This window comes from Typopeltis vanoorti, chromosome 5, assembly GCF_054136105.1.
Source record: "Typopeltis vanoorti isolate ZY-2024b chromosome 5, IOZ_Tvanoo_1.0, whole genome shotgun sequence".
Lineage (NCBI taxonomy): Eukaryota > Metazoa > Arthropoda > Arachnida > Uropygi > Thelyphonidae > Typopeltis > Typopeltis vanoorti.
The window spans coordinates 93,729,722-93,749,268 of NC_143553.1; the positions used below are offsets into that span (position 1 = coordinate 93,729,722).

Below are 19,547 nucleotides of genomic sequence, written 5' to 3' on the forward strand. Positions count from 1 at the left end.
CCATCTAGACTACTGTGCCCAGGTATGGGCACCAGGGTTTCTTCTTGATGGGGAGGAGGTGGAGCAGATCCAGAGACGAGTGACCAAGATGATAGCAGATCTATGGAATGAACCTTATGAAAACAGGTTGAAGATTTGTGGGTTGCAAAAATTGGTTGATAGGTGGAAAAGGGGTGATATGATTGAGACCTTCAAATTACTGAAGGCTTTCTATAAGATTAATTCAGAAGATATTTTTGAGAATAGGACTGGTGGTGCGAGGACTAGGGGGCCACCATACATGGAAGCTGGGCAAGAGTGTGATTAGCAAGGGTGTTAGAGCTAGATTTTTTTTTACTTGGAGTGTGGTGAATGAGTGGAATAAGCTGCCAGAGTCTGTTGTGGGTGTCATGACTGTGAATGAGTTCAAGGCGAGGTATGATAGATACTGAATGAATGTCGAATAGTTGTTCTTGACATGATGATAGGGCTTCCCTCAATAAGTCTATCGACTCCTTGGAGTTGCCTGTAATAATAATAATAATAATAGTTATTATTATGAAGGACAAAATTTAATATGAGAAGAGGTTATGAAGGGCAAACATTTAATATGTGAAGAGGCTATAAAAAGACAGTGAAAATCCTTAGGAATTTTTTCATTATGTAATAAGTAGGAGTAGAAATGATTGTGGACTGATGACCTTGCTACTGGAAAAGGGATATCAAATGACCAATGAAGATGACAATGGATTTGTTTAATAACCATTTTATTAGGGTATTTCATTCTGGAAAAGCAGGATGAAATATAGCTCGGAAGAAGTGGAGTTTGCACTCTACGGTGCTTGACCGCACAAAGAAAGACATGAGTTTGAGTCAGGTCGCTGACTAGAGGAACATTTTCTAAGTGTTTTTGGGTGGCGTTAGAGTCACTATAGAATGTGGTGGTGGTTTGAGCTGTAGTAAAAAAAAAAGTGGTTTTAAAGGTGTATAGTGTGGCTTTTGTCATGAATTGTGATACATTTTTCCTCAGTAATACAAGTGTTCTTTAGTGGCGCTGCTTTTACAATTTAGTTATTGTTTATATTGTGTTATTTTTGGGTTACCCAGCAAGTGTAGTCAGAGTTGGATGCATCTGCAGTGGAAGAGAAGATAAGTTTCTGTTATTTAGTATAGTTAAATATAGATTATACTTATAGTATGGAGTAAGTAAATTACTTTAGAGGTATAGCGTATAACATAGTATTTAGCATTTAGTTGTAGTAGTTCCTTGGCACAAATTGAATGATGGCGGCTGACGCAGCTCCAATTACAAATGGCATGTCACCAAGTCCCCCCGCCCATTCAAGGACTCTATTTTACATAACATAATAAAGGATTTTGTGGCATGTATACATCCCGGCAGTTCGATATGTGGCGGGTGAGAGAAGGGGGGAGTGCGTATATGTGTAAAATGTAGGCAATGGGAGGAATTCACTGAATTCCTCCCATTAAATTAAAATTAAATTAAATAAATTATCGTAAATTAAATGTTACGATATCCGACCTCGTTGCATTAGGAGCGGGAGATTTTCGAGAGACGAGTAGTGTGATGAGTGGGAATAACGAGCAAAATATGAATGAAAAAATAAGAGTGGGTTGTGTGGAAGGCTTGAACGATTATGAAGTTTTCGGAGATGGTCGTAATTGGGTGGATGAATGGCGAGTAAGAGTGGCTAACTTGCATAGAGATAGATAAGCTGAAAGAGATAGTGGAATGTCTTGGGAATGAGATGAGAATTATGAAAGATCAGATTAGGCGAATGGATGAGATGAATGCAAGGCAAATCAGAGTAGGAGTGAGAGAGAGTTATGGGAATGATAGAAGAGGAGAGAATAGAAATAGTAGAAGAGAGAGAGAATGATAGAGAAAGGTATAGGACTGATAGAAGAAGAGAGGTTAGGAGCAGTAGAAGAGAGAGAATGAGAGAGATGTATGGGAATGATAGAAGAGTAGAGAATAGGAGCAGCTAAGAGAGGGAATGAGACAGAATTATGAGAATGATAGAAGAGGAGAGAATGGAAACAGAGAGAGAGAGAGAGAAGAATGCAAGTGAGTGCTGGAATGAGGGATAGAGTGATGCCAGGACAGCAGGTAAGTAGGGGGAACACAGAGTGAAAGAGTTAGAGGAGAGAGAGAGAGAGAGAGAGAGAGAGAGGGATGCAGCTGAGCAATCAAGGAACAGAGTGGTAGAGCTGTGATGTATGGAGACTCGATGATCCATGGTGCGCAAGATAGGATTCCAGAGAAGTATTTGCCTGGAGGAATGATAGAGAGTGTATCTATGGCAATTAAGCAGGGTGAAAAGGTGGATGACATGATTGTGATGATGGGCATGAATGACTTGAGAGGCAATGTAAATCGGGTGGCAAAAGATCTGAGACTCTTGCTTGAGGCTGTACAAAAGAAAACACAGAGAGGAAAGATTGTGTGTGCATTGTCCAGATATAATAGTGACGAGCTGAGCAGAAGAGTAGTAATAATGAATAGCGTAATAGTCTGAATGTGTCAGAAGAGAGGATAGGAATATGTGGATGTTTGGAGGGCATTTGAGGACAGAAAGGAATTGTATGCGAGAGACCACTTGCATTTGAATGAGGAAGGACATATGCATCTGGAGAGATTAATGTTTACTGAATGAGTCGGTGTGTCAGTGAAAGGAAACTAGAATTCCCAGGGTGGATGGTAGCAGGGGTGGCCTCTTGTGGAAATGGGTACTTGGGAGAAGGGGAACGACATCAGGTGGTGCTGAGCCCAGTGGAGTCTAGAGTGGGTAATGCTGGGTATAGAACCAGTGGCATTTTTATGCTTTATACTAATGCCAGGAGTATCCGAAATAAAGAAGATGATTTGATGGCACTGATAGCATCACCCTGGCCAAAGATTATTGGAATCTCTGAGATGTGGTTGATGGAAGATGATGATATAACAGCAATAGAAGTAGCAGGGTACAACACTTTTCGGCAGGAAAATGTAGCAATCAAATTTTTACCTGTGATAAAAACAGCAAGAATTCAAGTGGAGAAAAATAAATACACAGACTGTAATAAGGAATTAGATTTTATTCAGACTAGGCACTATCTGAGACCTCAAGAAAGAAGTAGAAAGTCTGAATCCTCCCAGAGATTTATGTGAATAGAAAAAATTTTCTTTAAAGAAATAGTTTTCAGAGAAAGAGTGAGCCTTTGTTAAATTGTGAATGAAGATATTTATAATTAATAATACTTCATTCATAATAAACAACACCTACCATATCATAAGCAGGATTTATTTAAATTTATTTTGTTAGTCTCTTTCTTATAAAATGTTATTCATGAATTCCTTTTTAGTTTTGTTAGTTAATTTTATTTATGTAATTTTTTAAATATATTATAGACATGAAAAGCCTGTATATTAAAGTGTCATTTATTTTATCTGCTTTATTCTTTTAATAATAATATTAGAAACTGTAATGTATGTAATTTTAATATATCAGAAGATTCTTTGTGATATCATTTGATTGGTTGTTGTGAGAAAACATGCAAATTTCTCCTAGCGCGTGTTGGAGCGTGAGCTACTATATACGAAGGGAAAAACAAGTTTGATGTGAGCCTAACCGGTGAGAATATTTTCAGTTATTGGCGGGAAAAAAGGAAGGAGTGGATACGAAAACAAAAGTAAAGATAGAATTGAATAGGGGAGTATAAAAAAACGGTAGCTGGAGACTGGAAGGGAATTTTGATTAAGTGAATTTTGGAAGGGAATTAATTAAGTGCCGAAAACGGAACTTAAAGGACCGGGAATCACTTGGTATTTTAACTTACCTTTTTCTGAGTTGGAGTTATACCAAAACTTCCTAACTCCTAGCAGTGGAATAGTGCAGGAAATAGGATAATACATATAACAAAAAGAAGAAATAGGTAAATAATTTAAACCAAGTGCATAAAGGTCATAATCTCCGAGTCTATAAATCAGTCGCGGAAGTGGAAAATTCTTTTAAGTTTGTGTTACTACAAAGTAAAAGTCAGCAAGGACTTTAAAATGATTGTTCAATCTCCTTATAATGTGATGAAGCTATATCCTAGTAACATTACCTTTACTATACTTAGTGAGAAGTAACGAAAATTAATTCCGCCGAATGTAAATTATTCCTAGTTGCAGTATTCAGCGAGTCAAGATTTAATATGTGATGTGCTAAGACTTTTTCCTCTTCAAATGATAAATGCTATGTTATAGAATTAAGTGTTCATTAACTGAACGAGAATACTGTGAAGCCTATTTGATGTGACTTAGGAATCTCAAACTTGCATAAACTAAAATTAATTGATTGAGCCTAGAGAATTCCAAACAAATGTCTGAATGTTCATGACTTGTATTCATTCAGAATATCTTGAACTCAATTGATATTTATAAATGTTTTGAAATGTAACCTTAATCAGAGTACAGTTATGATATAAGTTCTTTGTAATAAGAAGAGTAAGATCTGTTAAATATAATCTTTAATTATAAAGTTTGAGCTCAGCTGAGTGGTATACTAGAATCTTAATGAAAATTTTGTATTCGTTTAATTGTAATGTCCCTGTTGGAATGCTGAGTTATGATGTAATTTATGTGACACTGCATTAAATAATTTTGTTTCAATTGAATCTTGTATTTGCCTGATTGTTTCATTGCACCACTCATTAAAATAATACGAATCTCAGCAGGAACCCTATGTAATAAAAATAAAACTTCGGCCTAAAATCAGCTTACCTAATACAGTTGAAGGTTGATTTATCTAAATTACTTTTGCAATTCAGAATATGGAGTGGTGCAGTATAATATAAATTTTCTTCATATTTCAGGTTTCTATCAATCATCAACCCCAGATCTCTTGTCTCCCACACTTCCTCCAGTACAGCTCCTCCAATTGAGTATGAAGCCTCCCATCGATGTATCCCAAACATCAAATCATCTTGAAGGGCTTCCACATCTGCACTATTACTAATAATCCTTCCCAGCTTCACATCATCTGCAAACACTGAATATCCGCCTGCAATCCATTGACAATATTACTGATATAAAGGTTGAACTGTACAGGTCCCAGTACTGAGCCCTGTGGAACCCTACTTGTAATCTTCTGCCTCCTTGATATTGCCCCACCACACACAACTCTCTGATATCTATCAGACAGCCAATCCTGAATCCAGTGGACTAACCCGACATCTAAACCCATGTGCTGCAACTTAAGTATCGGCTTATCATGTGGCACCCTGTCAAATGCCTTTCCCTCATCTACTACTCTTGTAACTTTATTTTAAAAGGTTAGCATATTACTAAAACAAGAGCGCCCTTCACAAATACATTTTGACATTAATTATGTGTAATAATTAATGAGGGTAATGTTATTTGACAGATAACATTACCCTCATCTGCCCAATACTGTATAGTCCCTCACTAATTTCTCCAAGATCTTAACAACTACTGATGACACACAAACTGGCCTAGAATTAGACACTTCCAGTCTGCTACCGCCCTCATGTAATGGCACTATCTTACCTTCCTTCCATTCCCTGGGCACCTTTCCCGTAGTCAGACTTTCATTGAAAAGCTAGGTCAAAGGCACTGTCAGGTCTTTAGCACATTCTCTCAAAACTCATGTTGAATGTCTTTAAGTGAAAGATGAATTTCATGACCTGATGTGAGACCACCTCCCCACTTACTGGAGGCCCTTAAGTGACTTGAAAAGTTTGATCTGTAGAGCAGGGTTCCAGATTGTATAAAAAATAAATTAATTAAAATGCTATTTCTCTCACAGTGGTCATATACTATGGGTTTACAATCTTTCATAGATGAGAGTCACTTTAAAAAATTAATTAATTAATTAAGAAAACTGGGGTTAGCAAAACCATTATTTGATGCTATGATGATGAGTAATAAGCTTGTTACTAGTGCCTGACCAACCGATTTTCCCTTTCAATTGTTTTCAACCATAGGTGACTTTGTAGGCTTTATCCACAAAGTATTCCTGGTGAGACTGTTACAAGGTTGTTCACCATTGCTTTCCTCAACCCTCCAACTTTATCCAGGCCCAGGACTGGCATATGTCTGGGACGTATTCATGACTGTAATCTATGTGTGTTCATGGGGCTGGTTTGCTTGTTTTGGGGGCCGAAAAACCCGAGTTTCTGGCTGAATAAATCCCTACTTCCATATGAGACCAGCTAACTCACCTTTCATCAAAAGAGACCAGATTAAGTTCCTCATGTCACTGACTGGAATTGAACCCATGTCTTTCTGACCAAAGAGCTTTCTCTATACTGACTGAACTATGGAGTCTCTACTAGTGCCTTAAATAATTAAAATCTAATATCTGACAATATTAAAGACTAGACAAATTATCAGATTAATTGGGGAATGAGGGGAATTGTAGATTAATATCTAGTAGTGATTTGATTTTTTAGGTCATACTGCACCAGGACACGGATCACAGCAGTACATATGGCAATTGGTTAGTAGGACAATCACAAACATCTATGCCCTTGGTGGGATTCGAACCTTTTGGTTGGAGAGTGGATACGCTAACCACTCAGCCAATCAGTCTGGCTTTGGTAGTGAAGTAAACTTAATTATATAGTACTTCATTACCCTTAACAGTTGTTGTTATGTGCTATCTAGTAGTTTTTGACTCTTGGTGATCCTGTGAACAAAGGCTCCCCATCTTACTCAGCTTCTTGCCCTTTCTTTCAGTAATTGTAAGTTAAAGTTGGTATGTTCTTTTATGCTGTCCATCCAACTGTTTTTTGGTCTTCTTCTTCTTCTTTTTCATGGGAGGTGGCTAAAGGTGTGGAATTTTCAATTAAGACAGGGTACATGTGGAATTATCGGGCTGGAAAGTATGATAAAAGTTAGGAGTTTGATTGGTTCAGTGCCATGGCATGTACAACTGCAAGGACTAGAAGTTGATAGTGCATGAGAGGCAGTTAAGAAGTGTTTGCATGAAGCAGTGGCTGACTGTATACCTAGAGTCCGAATAATAAATCAAGTAGGGGTTAAATGGATGAATAACACCATTAAGCTTGAGCTGCAAAAAAAGAAACAACTATGGAGGAAATTTAAGGAGAAAGGTGACCGGCAGGCACATGAACAGTATAAAGCGCAGGCCAGAAGGGTAACAAGTGTGGTAAGAAAAGCAAAAAAGGATTACGAAAGAACATTGACCATGCAGGCTAAAGAGAATCCTAAACAGTTTTTTAGATATGTAGCAAGTAAAAGGAAAAATGTACATGGCAGAATGATTTTAAAGAATGCTGATGGTAGGGAGGTAACTGAATCAGTTGATATAGTTGAGTTACTGAGTGAGCACTTTGCAAGTATATATCATCCAGGTGGTGACATTGCAGAAATGAATAAACCAGTAGATTATACAGGAATTGTGGTGAATGAAGTGGAGGTGAGTAGTCTATTGCATAACCTCAATGTCAATACATCTGTGGGATTGGATGGTATACCAGCTCGTGTCATACGAGAAGCAGTTAAAGAATTGTCAGTACCCTTGACTGTTTTGTTTAATTTGAGTCTCGGGTCTGGGTTAGTCCCGAGGGGGTGGAAAGAGGGGAAAATAGTTCCACTGCATAAAGGTGGTTCCAGGACTGCTGTTGTAAATTACCGACCGATTAGCATATCAGGAATCATCATCAAGGTCTTAGAGAAATTAGTCAAGAAAAGAATACAGGATTGGATAGATGAAAATGGGATATTGTATGGGGGACAACATGGCTTTGTGAAGAGTAGATCATGCCTCAGTAACTTGCTCACGTTCTATAACACAGTGACGGCTGAACTGGATAGGGGTAATGGGTTTATAGTGATACTACTGGACCTTGCCAAGGCCTTTGACAGGATACCACATGGAACTCTAATCAGTAAACTGGAGCAGATGGGGATAGATATAGGGTTGGTGAGATAGATAGAAGAGTGGTTGAAGGAGAGATACCAGAGAGTGGTTTATGCAGGAGTGGAGTCTAAAAGACGGCTTGTGACTAGTGGTGTGCCACAGGGCTCTGTTCTTGGACCACTGCTTTTCAATTTGTTCATCAATGATATAGGAAAGGATTTGAGAGGAAGTGTTCACTTGTTTGCTGATGATGATGCAAAGTTGGGTAGAGCAATTGTGAGTGCACAGGATGTCAAAATGTTACAGGGTGATTTGGATAGTTTGGAGGACTGGGCTAGGAAAAATGGATGTCAATTTAATGTGGCAAAGTGTAAGGTTATGCACTTTGGGGTGAAAAGAATAGCAGCAGTATATTGCATTGGTGGAACCGTACTCCAGGAGATTGATGAGGCCAGGGATTTGGGAGTGTTGGTGGATAGGGAATTGAAGTTTAGGGGGCACATTGCAAAAGTGACTAAATCAGCTCATCAAATCACTTGGCTTCTGAAAAATACTTTAACATGCAGAGACAAACAAGTTGTTGTTCCTCTGTATCGAGCCTTGATAAGACCCCATCTGGACTACTGTGCCCAGTTATGGGCTCCAGGGTGTCTTCGTGATGGGGAGGAAGTGGAGAGGGTCCAGAGACGAGTGACCAAGATGATAGAAGGTCTGTGGAATGAACCTTATGAGAATAGGTTGAAGATTTGTGGGTTGCAGAGATTGGACGATAGGCGAAGGAGGGGTGATATGATTGAGACATTCAAATTACTGAAGAGTTTCTACCAGATTGATCCAGAAGATATTTTTGAAAATATGACTGGTGGTGGGAGGACTAGGGGCCATTCATGGAAGCTGGGCAAGAGCGTGGTTGACAAGGGTGTTAGAGCTAGGTTTTTTACTTGGAGAGTAGTGAATGAGTGGAATAAGCTTCCGGAGTCTGTTGTGGGTGCTATGACTGTGAATGAGTTCAAGGCAAGGTATGATAGATACTGTGTCAATGTCGAATAGTTGTTCTTGACATGATGTTAGGGCCTCCCTCGATGAGTCTGTCGACTCCTTGGAGTTGTCCGGAACAATAATAATAATAACAATAATTTTTCTCATTCCCTCAATCTTCCCTAACATAACAGCCTTTACCAATGATTCATCAGCTTGCATAATATGTCCAAAGTACATCAACTTCTGTTTAGTGATCACCGCCTTCAAGGAGCATTCTGTCTTTATATTCTCTAGAACCTCCTATTAGTAATTCTTGCAGTCCATAGGATTCTTAATAGTCTCATCCACACCCATAATTCAAATGAATTAATTTGCTTTCTGTCTGTCTTCTTAATAATCCAGCTTTCACATCTATACATCACTATTGGAAATACCATTGCTTTGACAATTCTAACTTTCATGGTCTTACTCATATCTCTGTCTTTCATAATTTTTGTCATGTTAAAATAGCTTTCTTTCTCATGACTATCCTTCTTTTAATTTCATCTTCACATTTGCCATTATTTCTGATTCTGGATCCGGTAAAGCATAACTTTCAATGATTTCTATTTTATCTTCCTCTATTATAAATTCATTTAAATTGCCAGAAGCCATCACTTTTGTTTTGCTAATGTTTAAATTAAGCTCAGCTTTGTTTCTTTCCATCTTAACCAATAAAATCAACTGCTCCAGAGCTTCCTTAGTTTCTGCCATGAGGGTTGTATCATCTGCATATCTTAAATTGTTTATTTTTCTGCCACCAATCTTAATTCCAGCTGGATCTTTGTCTAAATCAGCCCTTCACATAATATATTTGCTATAAATATTAAAAGAAAGGTAGGGCAATAGTATATATATATAAAACCCTGTTGCACCCATTTTTACACTTGAACACTATCTGTTTCTCCAAAGACTGTTTTTACTGAAGCTCCTTGTTATACAGCTCTCTTATCAAGAGAATTAAACACAATCAAAAGCTTTCTTATAATCAATAAAATAGATGCTTACTTCCTTCTGAAATTCTCTTCTTCTTTACACAATCTGATCTATATTTGCTATTTTGTCTCTAGTTCCTCTACTTCTCCTAAAACCTTCCTGTTCTTGTGGCATTTCTCTATTCACATATGGCTCCAATCTTTGTTGGATGACTTTCAGCATAACTTTACTTGCATGTGAAATTAAAGCGATGGTTCTACAATTCTTACAATCTCTGGGATTTGATATTTTTGGAATTGGGATGAATACTGATGTTTTCCAATTTCTAGGCCAGTATATTTTCTTCCAAACCTGTTGACAAATTTCAGTCGGTATATTCACTACTTCATCCCCAGCTACTCTCAATAATTTCACTGACACACCATCACCTCCAGGAGCTTTTCCTTTTGGCAGCTGTTCCATTGCTGATATCACTTCACTTTTTATTATCATGGGTTTCTGAACAAATTCTCTCCTTTCAAATTCTCCTTCAATATTATTATCTTTCTTGTACAACTCCTCTACATATGCTTTCCATCTTTTTGTCACTGCTTCCTCTTCCTTAAGAGTACATATCAGGAAATAATGATGATGAAAATAAAATGTAATGAATTTTCTTTCATAATTCATTGAAAATTAATAGTAGATAAATATGGTGAAATGATCATTTGATTATGTGTCTTCTGTAATTTTTTGGAAAATCCAAAAAACCATAAAATTATTTGATTGCAATAGGCTATTCTATTATTAATAAATTAATGGATGCATTAATGGAGACATGAGTTGTTTGTTATTCCTTGTAGGTGACCTAGGAACTTTTCATTGAAATGGCCTTTGTACAAGATGATCAGTAGATAGTTCTTCGGTTGAGTATTATTATTATTATTATCCTAAGATCCCATGGAATTATAGACTCATCTAGAAGGTCCCTTTTGTCATACACACAGCTCAGCATACCATGCCTTAAACACATTCAAATTCTCTGCAGACACCATACTTTTAGGCAATGCATTCCAACCCTTCCTTGCACCATCCTTATACAGCTTCCAGGTATGTTCTCTTGTTCTCCCCCCCCCCCCCCAGTCTCCTGCCATTTTATGAAAAACCTATAATTTAATCCAATAACAACCCTTACCAACTTATATGTCTCTATCATATTGCCTCTATTCCTCCTATCCACTATACTTTGAAAATTGCATCTTCTCAACCTTTCTTCATATTCAACATTCCAGAGATAAGAAACTGTTTTGGTCAATCAACTCTGGATCTTTTTCAACATCTCTTCATCCTTTTGAAAGCAGGGACCAAATCTGTGCATGTGAATGGAAATTTGCATTAAACAGATTACCAGATCTTATGAGATACAAAAATAAAAACTCTGCTGCTGTTTTATCGATTCAAACAAGCTTTTGACTCAATAAACAGAAGCAAACTCATTAAAATTCTAGAAAACAGAGGGTTTGATAAATACATATTAAATTGGATCAAGAATTACTATTCAGAAACACAAGCAATAGTGAATTACAAAAACAGAAACAGATCATATAGCAATTAAAAAAGGAGTTATGCAAGGCTGCCCATTGTCACCATATTTATTCAACCTAAAAGAAGTAGTATACAAAGGACTACAGATGTGTGAAGGCATAACTGGAAGAAATATAACATATTTAAAGTATGCTGATGACATAGTTATCACTATAGACAGCCAAGGAAAATTAGAAAATATCCTGACCAAGCTGCATCCAACAAGTAAAAAACATGATATGAAAATCAATTTTAGTAAAACAAAACTAATGGTAATAGGAAGAAAAAGGGAAGCAATCCAAATGAAAAGTATTATTATTATTATTATTATTATTATTCAGGCCTCCATGGAGTCAAAAGACTCATCGTGGGAGGTCCTTCCTAAGAAACACAAAGTCTATCAAGACTCATCGAGGGGAGGTCCCCCCCCCCTAAGAAACACAAAGTCTATCATACCATTCCTTAAACTCGTTGACCATTCTCAATCTCTCACCACTCCATCAGGCAATGCATTCCATAGTTCAACCACCCTCCATGCAAAGAAACCACTCCTCACCCAATTGCTCACAGTTTCCTTTCGTAACTTCCAGAGATGGTCTCTTGTCATCTCCTTCCTGCTGTTCAACCAAGCGAAAGAACTCACCAGTGTCAACCCTGTAACCCCTCCTCTCAACAGTTTGAAAGTCTCAATCATATCACCTCTCCTTCTTCTATTCACCAAACTCCGCAATCCACATGCCTTCAGCCGATCCTCATAACTAACATTGTACAGTCCTGAAACCATCTTTGTTATCCGCCTTTGTACCCTTTCCACAGTTAATTTATCCCCTTCAAATCCTAGGGACCAAATCTGAAAACAATAGTCCAAGTGTGGTCTGATCAGGGTCTTATACATACAACGGCATGATAACTGTTTTATCTCTGCAGGTCAGTGTCCTTCTCATTATTGCAGCAATTTTCTGTGTTACCTTCACCACCTTTGCAATATGTCCCCTAAATTTCAGGTTTCTATCAATCATCAACCCCAGCTCTCTTGTCTCCCCCCTACTTCCTCCCATAACTCCTCCCATAGAGAGTATGCAGTGTCCCATCGATGTTTCCCAAACCTGAAGACCTTACATTTTGCTGCATTAAACCGAAACCCTCCATTCATTTGCCCATCTATCTAGCTTATTCAAATCCTCTTGCAGAGCTACCACATCTGCACTATTACTAATAATCCTTCCCAGCTTCGCATCATCTGCAAACAACTGAATATCCCTTGACATCCACTGACAATGTCATTGATATAAAGGTTAAACAATATAGGTCCCAGTACTGAGCCTTGTGGGACCCCACTTGTAACCCTCTGCTTCCTTGAAACTTCCCCACCATACACAACTCTCTGATACCTATTAGACAGCCAATCCTGGATCCAGTTGACCAATCTGACATTCAGACCCATGTGCTGCAACTTAAATATCAGCTTATCATGTGGCACCCTGTCAAATGCCTTCGCTAAATCTAAGAAAATGGCAACTTATATGTCTCTATCATAGGAAACAATTTATTTATTTATTCATATGGAGTTTCCTCCCTTTTCTCCGCCCATCCCTATTGGGGAGAGTTGAGCCCCCTCATGGGGGGGTAAGTATTTATGAGTGTAGATCCGTGTGTGTTTACGGGGCCGGTTTGCCTGCTTGCGGGATAAAAAACCGCAGATAAACTGGGGGGGGGGGAACCCTGCTGTTTATGCCCAAGACAGCTAACTTGGCTATGACCGAGGAAGATCCTTAAGTTCCTCATGTCGGCAACAGGAATTGAACCTATGGCACTCCTTCTCCAGGCATATGGTGGCGAAGCGCAAAGCCACTAGGCTAACCACACAGACATAGGAAACATTAATATAGAATAAGTAAAGCAGTTCAATTTCCTAAGATCAGTGATCACTGAAGATCTAGACTATTTCAAAACAATGAAACACAGAATCAATAATGGATGGATAACAATGGGCTGACTACAAAAAATATGTAACAATAAAAGATTAAACAAAGAACTCAAATTAAAAATATATAAAACAATGACAATTCCCACAGTACTCTATGGCTCAGAATGCTGGATCTTAAGGAAAAAATAAATGGATAAACTCAATGCTTTTGAAATGAAATGCCTAAGAAAAATCAATAGAACAAACTGGACAGAAAGAAAAATAAATGAAAAAGTCAGAGAAGAACTTAACTTTAAAGACACGATAATTACACCACTAAAAAAGAGCCAACTAAGCTGGTTTGGTCATGTTTCTAAAATGAACCCAGAAAGACTACCAAACATACTATTAAATGGTAAAATTGAAGGACAGCCTAGCAGAGGAAGACCAAGAAAGAAATGGATTGACAACATTAAAGAAAGCACCCACTTCAACTTCTTTTATGCTGTAAATTAAATTGCAAAATGAAACATTAAAAATTCCAATACCCATGCTTTTCTACACATGGTATTGAAAATTCCCTGTCACGTAATGCAACTGACTTGTACCATAGTGAATGAAATGTATGAAAGCTATATGTATAGCTAAACAAAAGCCATGGGAAGATTTTATTAAGAATATAGAAGAATATTATTAGAAGATAAATTTAAAAAAAAACAATGAACTTTTCTGGAGGCTGTTGTAAAGCTTAGAAATGGAGGGAGAAGTACTGTAAAAGTGATTAGAAATAATAAAGGGATATAGAAACTGAAGACAAGGATGTTCTGAATGTCTTAAGTGGTAAATGAATTCATGGCTTTGTTTTGACCATCCTCATACTTAGTTGGAGGCCTGAAGTTTTGCTTATCTGAAGGTGAATTAGCCATTCTCATATGGAAATGACAGGGTTTATACTCCCCAAAACTTTGTTTTTTTCATTTTGTAAAACATGCAAACCAACCAGAAAACTATGCACAGCTTACAGACATGGTACACTGGCCTCACTCAGCATTAGTTGCTTCAGCCATAAATCTTAAACAACCAACCAACATGAAATGGCTTTGATAAGTTTCACTGTAATCTCTGGAACAGTTTCAGGATCATCTATTATCTATATTTATTCTATTCCTCACCTCACCCATGCTAATAATGTACATTGCAAGTTTTTTTTTTCACTTGGTTATACTATAAATTAAAATTCAATTAAAAATAGCTGGCCTTGCTGGCCGAATGGTTAGTGTATCTGCTCTCCAGCCAAAAGGCTGTGGGTTCAAATCCTACCATGGGCATGGATGTTTGTGATTGTCTGTGATAATACTAGTGGTGGTGATGGATGGTAGATGGCATTGGTGTAGTTGTAGTTCGTTGTAGTTGGTGGATTGAGATGGAGAGTTGTAGAGTAGGTACCCTCCCTCGATGAGTCTTTGGACACGGACACCCTGAAGGTGTCAAGTAATAATAATAATAATAGAACTTCATAAAAGAAAGAAATGGCAAAAATTCGTCTTTGAAGAACTCAGCCTGCCATGAGCGGAAGAGAAGAAGAAGAAAGTTTTGAAAGGCAAAGATTTGATTATCTGATGGACAATTCCAGTAGCAGGAATCCTCAAATAAGCACATATGCAAAAGAGGCCTAATTTGATGTGGAGTGTAACTCTTCTCTCAATTTCTTCCAATTCTATTAGTACAATATTTTGGTTTTCATATTGTGTTATATTGATCCATATTAATATGTATAACTTTCAGATATCAGATTATGAAAGATTGCTGGCTGGCTGAACCAAACCAACGACCAGAATTTTCTCATCTCAGCAAAAATCTGGGGTCTCTTTTAGAAGCTAGTGTTAGAAAGGTAGGAAGTTAGTGATTCACACATTTTTAAATATTTAAATATTTCTGCTTTGCTAATTTATAATTGCAATAAGTTATGCAATATCTAATCTCACTTTTGAGAGAGGAGTTTGAATAATCAATTATTAAAATGGGTATTAGATAATAGTTGTTGCAGACATTCAAATAATCAATTTTTGAAGTTTCTGATATTGGATAGAATTTGATGTTCAGATATAAGCAAAACTGCAAATAAACACTGCTGGAATTTTAATTTGTTTATTTTTATTTTTATTTTTTTATTTTATTTTATTTATTTATTTATTATATTTTTATTTTATTTTATTTTTTCTGATATTAGACAGTAGATTTGATATTCAGATAATAGGTAAAACTTCAAATAACTGATATTGGAACAGTCAGTTTATTGAATATTTCTGATAAATAGGCAGGAATTGATGTTCAGATAATCTGAAAATATAATCAATCAGTTATCCAACCTTCAAATAACTGAACTTCCAATTATAAATGACCCTCAAATAAGTTAGTGTATTAACTGACTTCTAGTACAGTACTGTAGAAGTCTACCTGTTAACCATTCCTTCAGTTTATCTAATCATCTCATTGTGGTCAGATATTTGAGGGCCTGGCCTCCATGCAGTCAGAAACTAATTGTGGGAGGTACACACTATTGCACACAATGCTCATCCAACCAAGCTTTAAACTGATTCAATGTGTCTACATTCACAACACACTCAGGCAATGCATTCCACTCACCAACCAATCTCCATGCAAAGAACCTACTCCTCGCTCCTCTGTTCACACCCTCTTTATACAGTTTCCAGCATGGCCTCATGTTCTACTCCCCTCTCCTATTCTATGATAAAACTCTTCCATGTCGGCCTGAAAACAACCCCTGACTAGCTTATGTCTCAATCATATTCCCCCCCCCTTCCTCCTATTCACATGGCTCTACAACTTACATTCTCTCAATCTGTTCTTCTACTCCACATTCCAAAGACGAATGACTACCTTCATGAATCTTCTATGGACCCTTTCCAACATATCCTCGGCACCATAAAAACCTGGCAACCAAATCTGTGCACAATAATCCATATGAGGCCTTATCAAGGCCTTATACAATGGAATCATAATCTCTCTATTTCTGCATGTCAGGTTCCTCTACATCATTGCCATTATCTGATGTGATGTCTTCACAACTTGTGCAATGTGGCACCCGAATTTCAGGTCCTTGTCCACCATCACTCCTAGATCTCATCTCCTTTACTTCTGTTAAAATTTCCCCACAAGTATAATTTGCATCCCATCAGTACTTACAAATCTCAAAACCTTACACTTTGCAACATTGAACTGATAATTCAACTTACCTATCCTTTCATGCAATCTATTCAAGTCTTCTTGTAAGGCCATAACATCTGCTTGACTCTGCATTACTCTCTCCAGTTCTGCATCTGCAAAGAGCTGCATATCACTAGTTAAACCCAATCCAATATCATTAACATACAAATTGTGCAACAATGGCCCCAAAACTAACTCCTGCAGCACACCACTAGTGACCTTTCTCTTTCGTGGATACCGCACCCCCATATACAACTTTCTGATGCCTATCCGACAGCCAGTCACTCATTCAACTCAGAAGTCTCTTATCCAGTCCCATCTCTTTCAATTTATTTAACAGCTTGTCATGTGGGAGTCTAACAAAAGCCTTTGCAAAATTCAAGTACACCACTGTATATGCATCTCTCCTGTCCAAGGTATATGTCACCTTGTTATAGTACATAAGTAAGTTAGTGAAACATGATCTCCCCATAACAAACCCATGAGAATATTGCTGTTATCAACATTTCTATATCCTACTTCTCACCAATCTCTCCAGGACCTTCACCACAACTTCAAATATACAAACTGGCCTATAATTTGAAGCTACAGCCTTATCACCACTTTTATGCAGCGGAACAATTTTACCCTTCTTCCACTCCCTTGGAGCCTGTGCTGTTGTAAGACTCTTATTAAATAGGCATGCCAATACTACTTACAATTCCCTGGAACATTTCCTTAAGATGTTCCTTAAGAATATTTCCTGGAATATTTCTGGCATTTGTAAACAAACACAGCAGTTCATTTTTAGCTCTATAGCCAGTCCTATCCAAGCCATGTGTTGGTTGGTTGTGATTTCCCCACTCACACCTGCCCAATCACCTTTATCACCACTTACCACATATATCTGCTCATCACAATATACTCCATTTTCATACACACATTCACTGCCACTTTCAACATTACTCTCCCTATCCACCCAATCTCTCCCCTGTTTCCCTGTTTCTCTTGCATTCCTGTTCTCTCTTCCTCTCTTACACTACTACTGTTTCCACTGCCAAGCACTTCTGTCTCTTCAGTACCACTCTCCTGATTTTTCCCTTCATCTCTTTCTTCTGATCTCCGACACACATCACACACTGTACTTCCGCACATTATACTTTCATCCAGCAAACTTTCTCCAGTATGTTCACTCCAAACCCATTTAAATGCAACCAATCATGCTTGTTTCATTATTCCTCAAACACATGCCATACATCCACAAACTCTGCTCCCCGTTCTCCTCACACAGCTGTGATGTCCACCTGCTTCCTATTGTATAATAACCTCTCTTTCACATTGCAAAATATGTTATTCCCTGTTACTCCTACTCTTACCAGTATATCATCTTCAGTTAATCATGTTTCATTGATTCCAATAATCTCTGAGGATATCAATGCTACCAGATCATCTCCTTTGTTTATAATACTTCTGCAGTTTTACACCATACATGTAACGAAGCATGAAGAATTTCCAAAGAACTATAATCTTCAACAATTCAAGAAGAATTATATATATGTATATATATATATATATATATATATATATAATTCTCCCAAGTGATTATATTCACAACAGGTCACTCCTGGTATCACCCGACCTGACAACTCTAGTTTCCCTGTGCTAACACTCTCACTTGCCCAGAGAACAACATTCTCTCAAAGATACCTTAGTCCTTCATTCAAATGCAGTCCATCTCTTGCATATAGCCCTCTTCTATCCTCAGATGTATTCCAGGCATTTGAGGAAACAAATAAACTTGATGTTGATAATAATGTTTAATAAGAGTCTTGCAACAGCACAGGTTCCAAGGGAGTGGAAGGAGAGTAAAACTGTTCCAATGCATAAAGGTGAGTAATAAGGTGGTAGCTTCAAATTGTAGACTGTGTATCTGGAATTGTGGTGAAGATCCTGAAGAGATTGGTGAGAAGTAGGATACAAATGTAAAATCTCGCATGAAATTAATTTTTTAAGAGATTTTTCGCTAAGGATTTTACAATTTTTTTTGTCTGAATTTATAAGAAAAAAATGTGCTTAGTAAGATGTAAAAAATATAAAAGAATAAATTATGGTTAGAATGCACCTGCACTTTAGACTTATTGATAAAAGCTTAATAGAAGTTAAACCGGATTAGCGCTGAATACAACCAAAATCATAAGGTCAAGCGGCCAGCGATGACATCAATTCTTTCATTTGCTTCTGGTTAATCCTGAAATGCTCCTAATTAAAACAAAGGACTGAAAATGGAATAAAAGGCAATGCAGCACGTGGCTCTAGGCTTTTGGCTTTTTGATCCTTGGTCTCGTGCTTGGCTCTTCACCTGCGAGGTCTATGGGGGGGGCTCCTTCCCTCAATCCAGGAGATCGTTCTTCCTGCTGCTGATGCACGATGTTTCTCTGCCGCCAGCTCTCTCTCTAGGCTCCGGGCTATGGCAGGACCCCAGCGTGTCTGACGAAGGAAAGCTTTTGAGGATTGACTGGACAGAAGACGTTCTAGTTTCAATGTGTGTTACAGAATGTAAGTCGGACTTTCCTCTCGAGATTGTTAGCAAGTAAGCCATTATTTTGTTGTAGTATGTTATGTGAATGTAACTCAAAATCGTAAAGGATTGAGAGAGACTACTTGTTAACTGGCGGGTAAGATTGAATGTGAAATAATGGAAGAATAAGTATTGTTAAGTATATCTAATTCACAGGTTGCTTGTGATAGTGTCTGAATTAGTATCATTTAAGTATTGAATGTGTTGGAAGAAAGTTAATGTAATCCCTCCTGGAATATTTATGCATGATTGTAAGCCAAGTTGTGTCATAGAAGACACTTTTATTTCAAGGCAAAATAGGTTTACTGTTAGTGAACACACCATAGTTTCTGTTGCTCAGATAGCAAGTAGTTTTGTGTGTTAAAGTGCTTTTGAGTAAGTTAATCTTTTATTAACGTTTATATGCTCTGTATATAAACATTATATTATATAACGTTTATATACATCCTTAACATCCTTTTAGTTT

The 19,547-nt window shown here is 37.5% G+C and overlaps 1 protein-coding gene and 1 long non-coding RNA gene across 5 annotated transcripts in view; one reads left to right on the forward strand and one right to left on the reverse strand.

The window, feature by feature from the left end:
* Window positions 1-19,547, forward strand: part of LOC150106656 (vascular endothelial growth factor receptor 1-like) — a 672,835-nt gene that overhangs the window by 638,546 nt on the left and 14,742 nt on the right. For all 4 annotated transcript variants that reach the window (XM_090392613.1, XM_090392614.1, XM_090392616.1 and 1 more), the window contains one exon: window positions 15,082-15,187. In XM_090392613.1, coding sequence (XP_090248739.1) covers window positions 15,082-15,187 — 106 coding nt within the window. The remainder of the gene's footprint in view (window positions 1-15,081; window positions 15,188-19,547) is intronic.
* LOC150106658 (uncharacterized) overlaps window positions 1-19,547 on the reverse strand; it is a 157,799-nt gene that overhangs the window by 129,811 nt on the left and 8,441 nt on the right. The gene's annotated exons all lie outside the window — the stretch shown is intronic.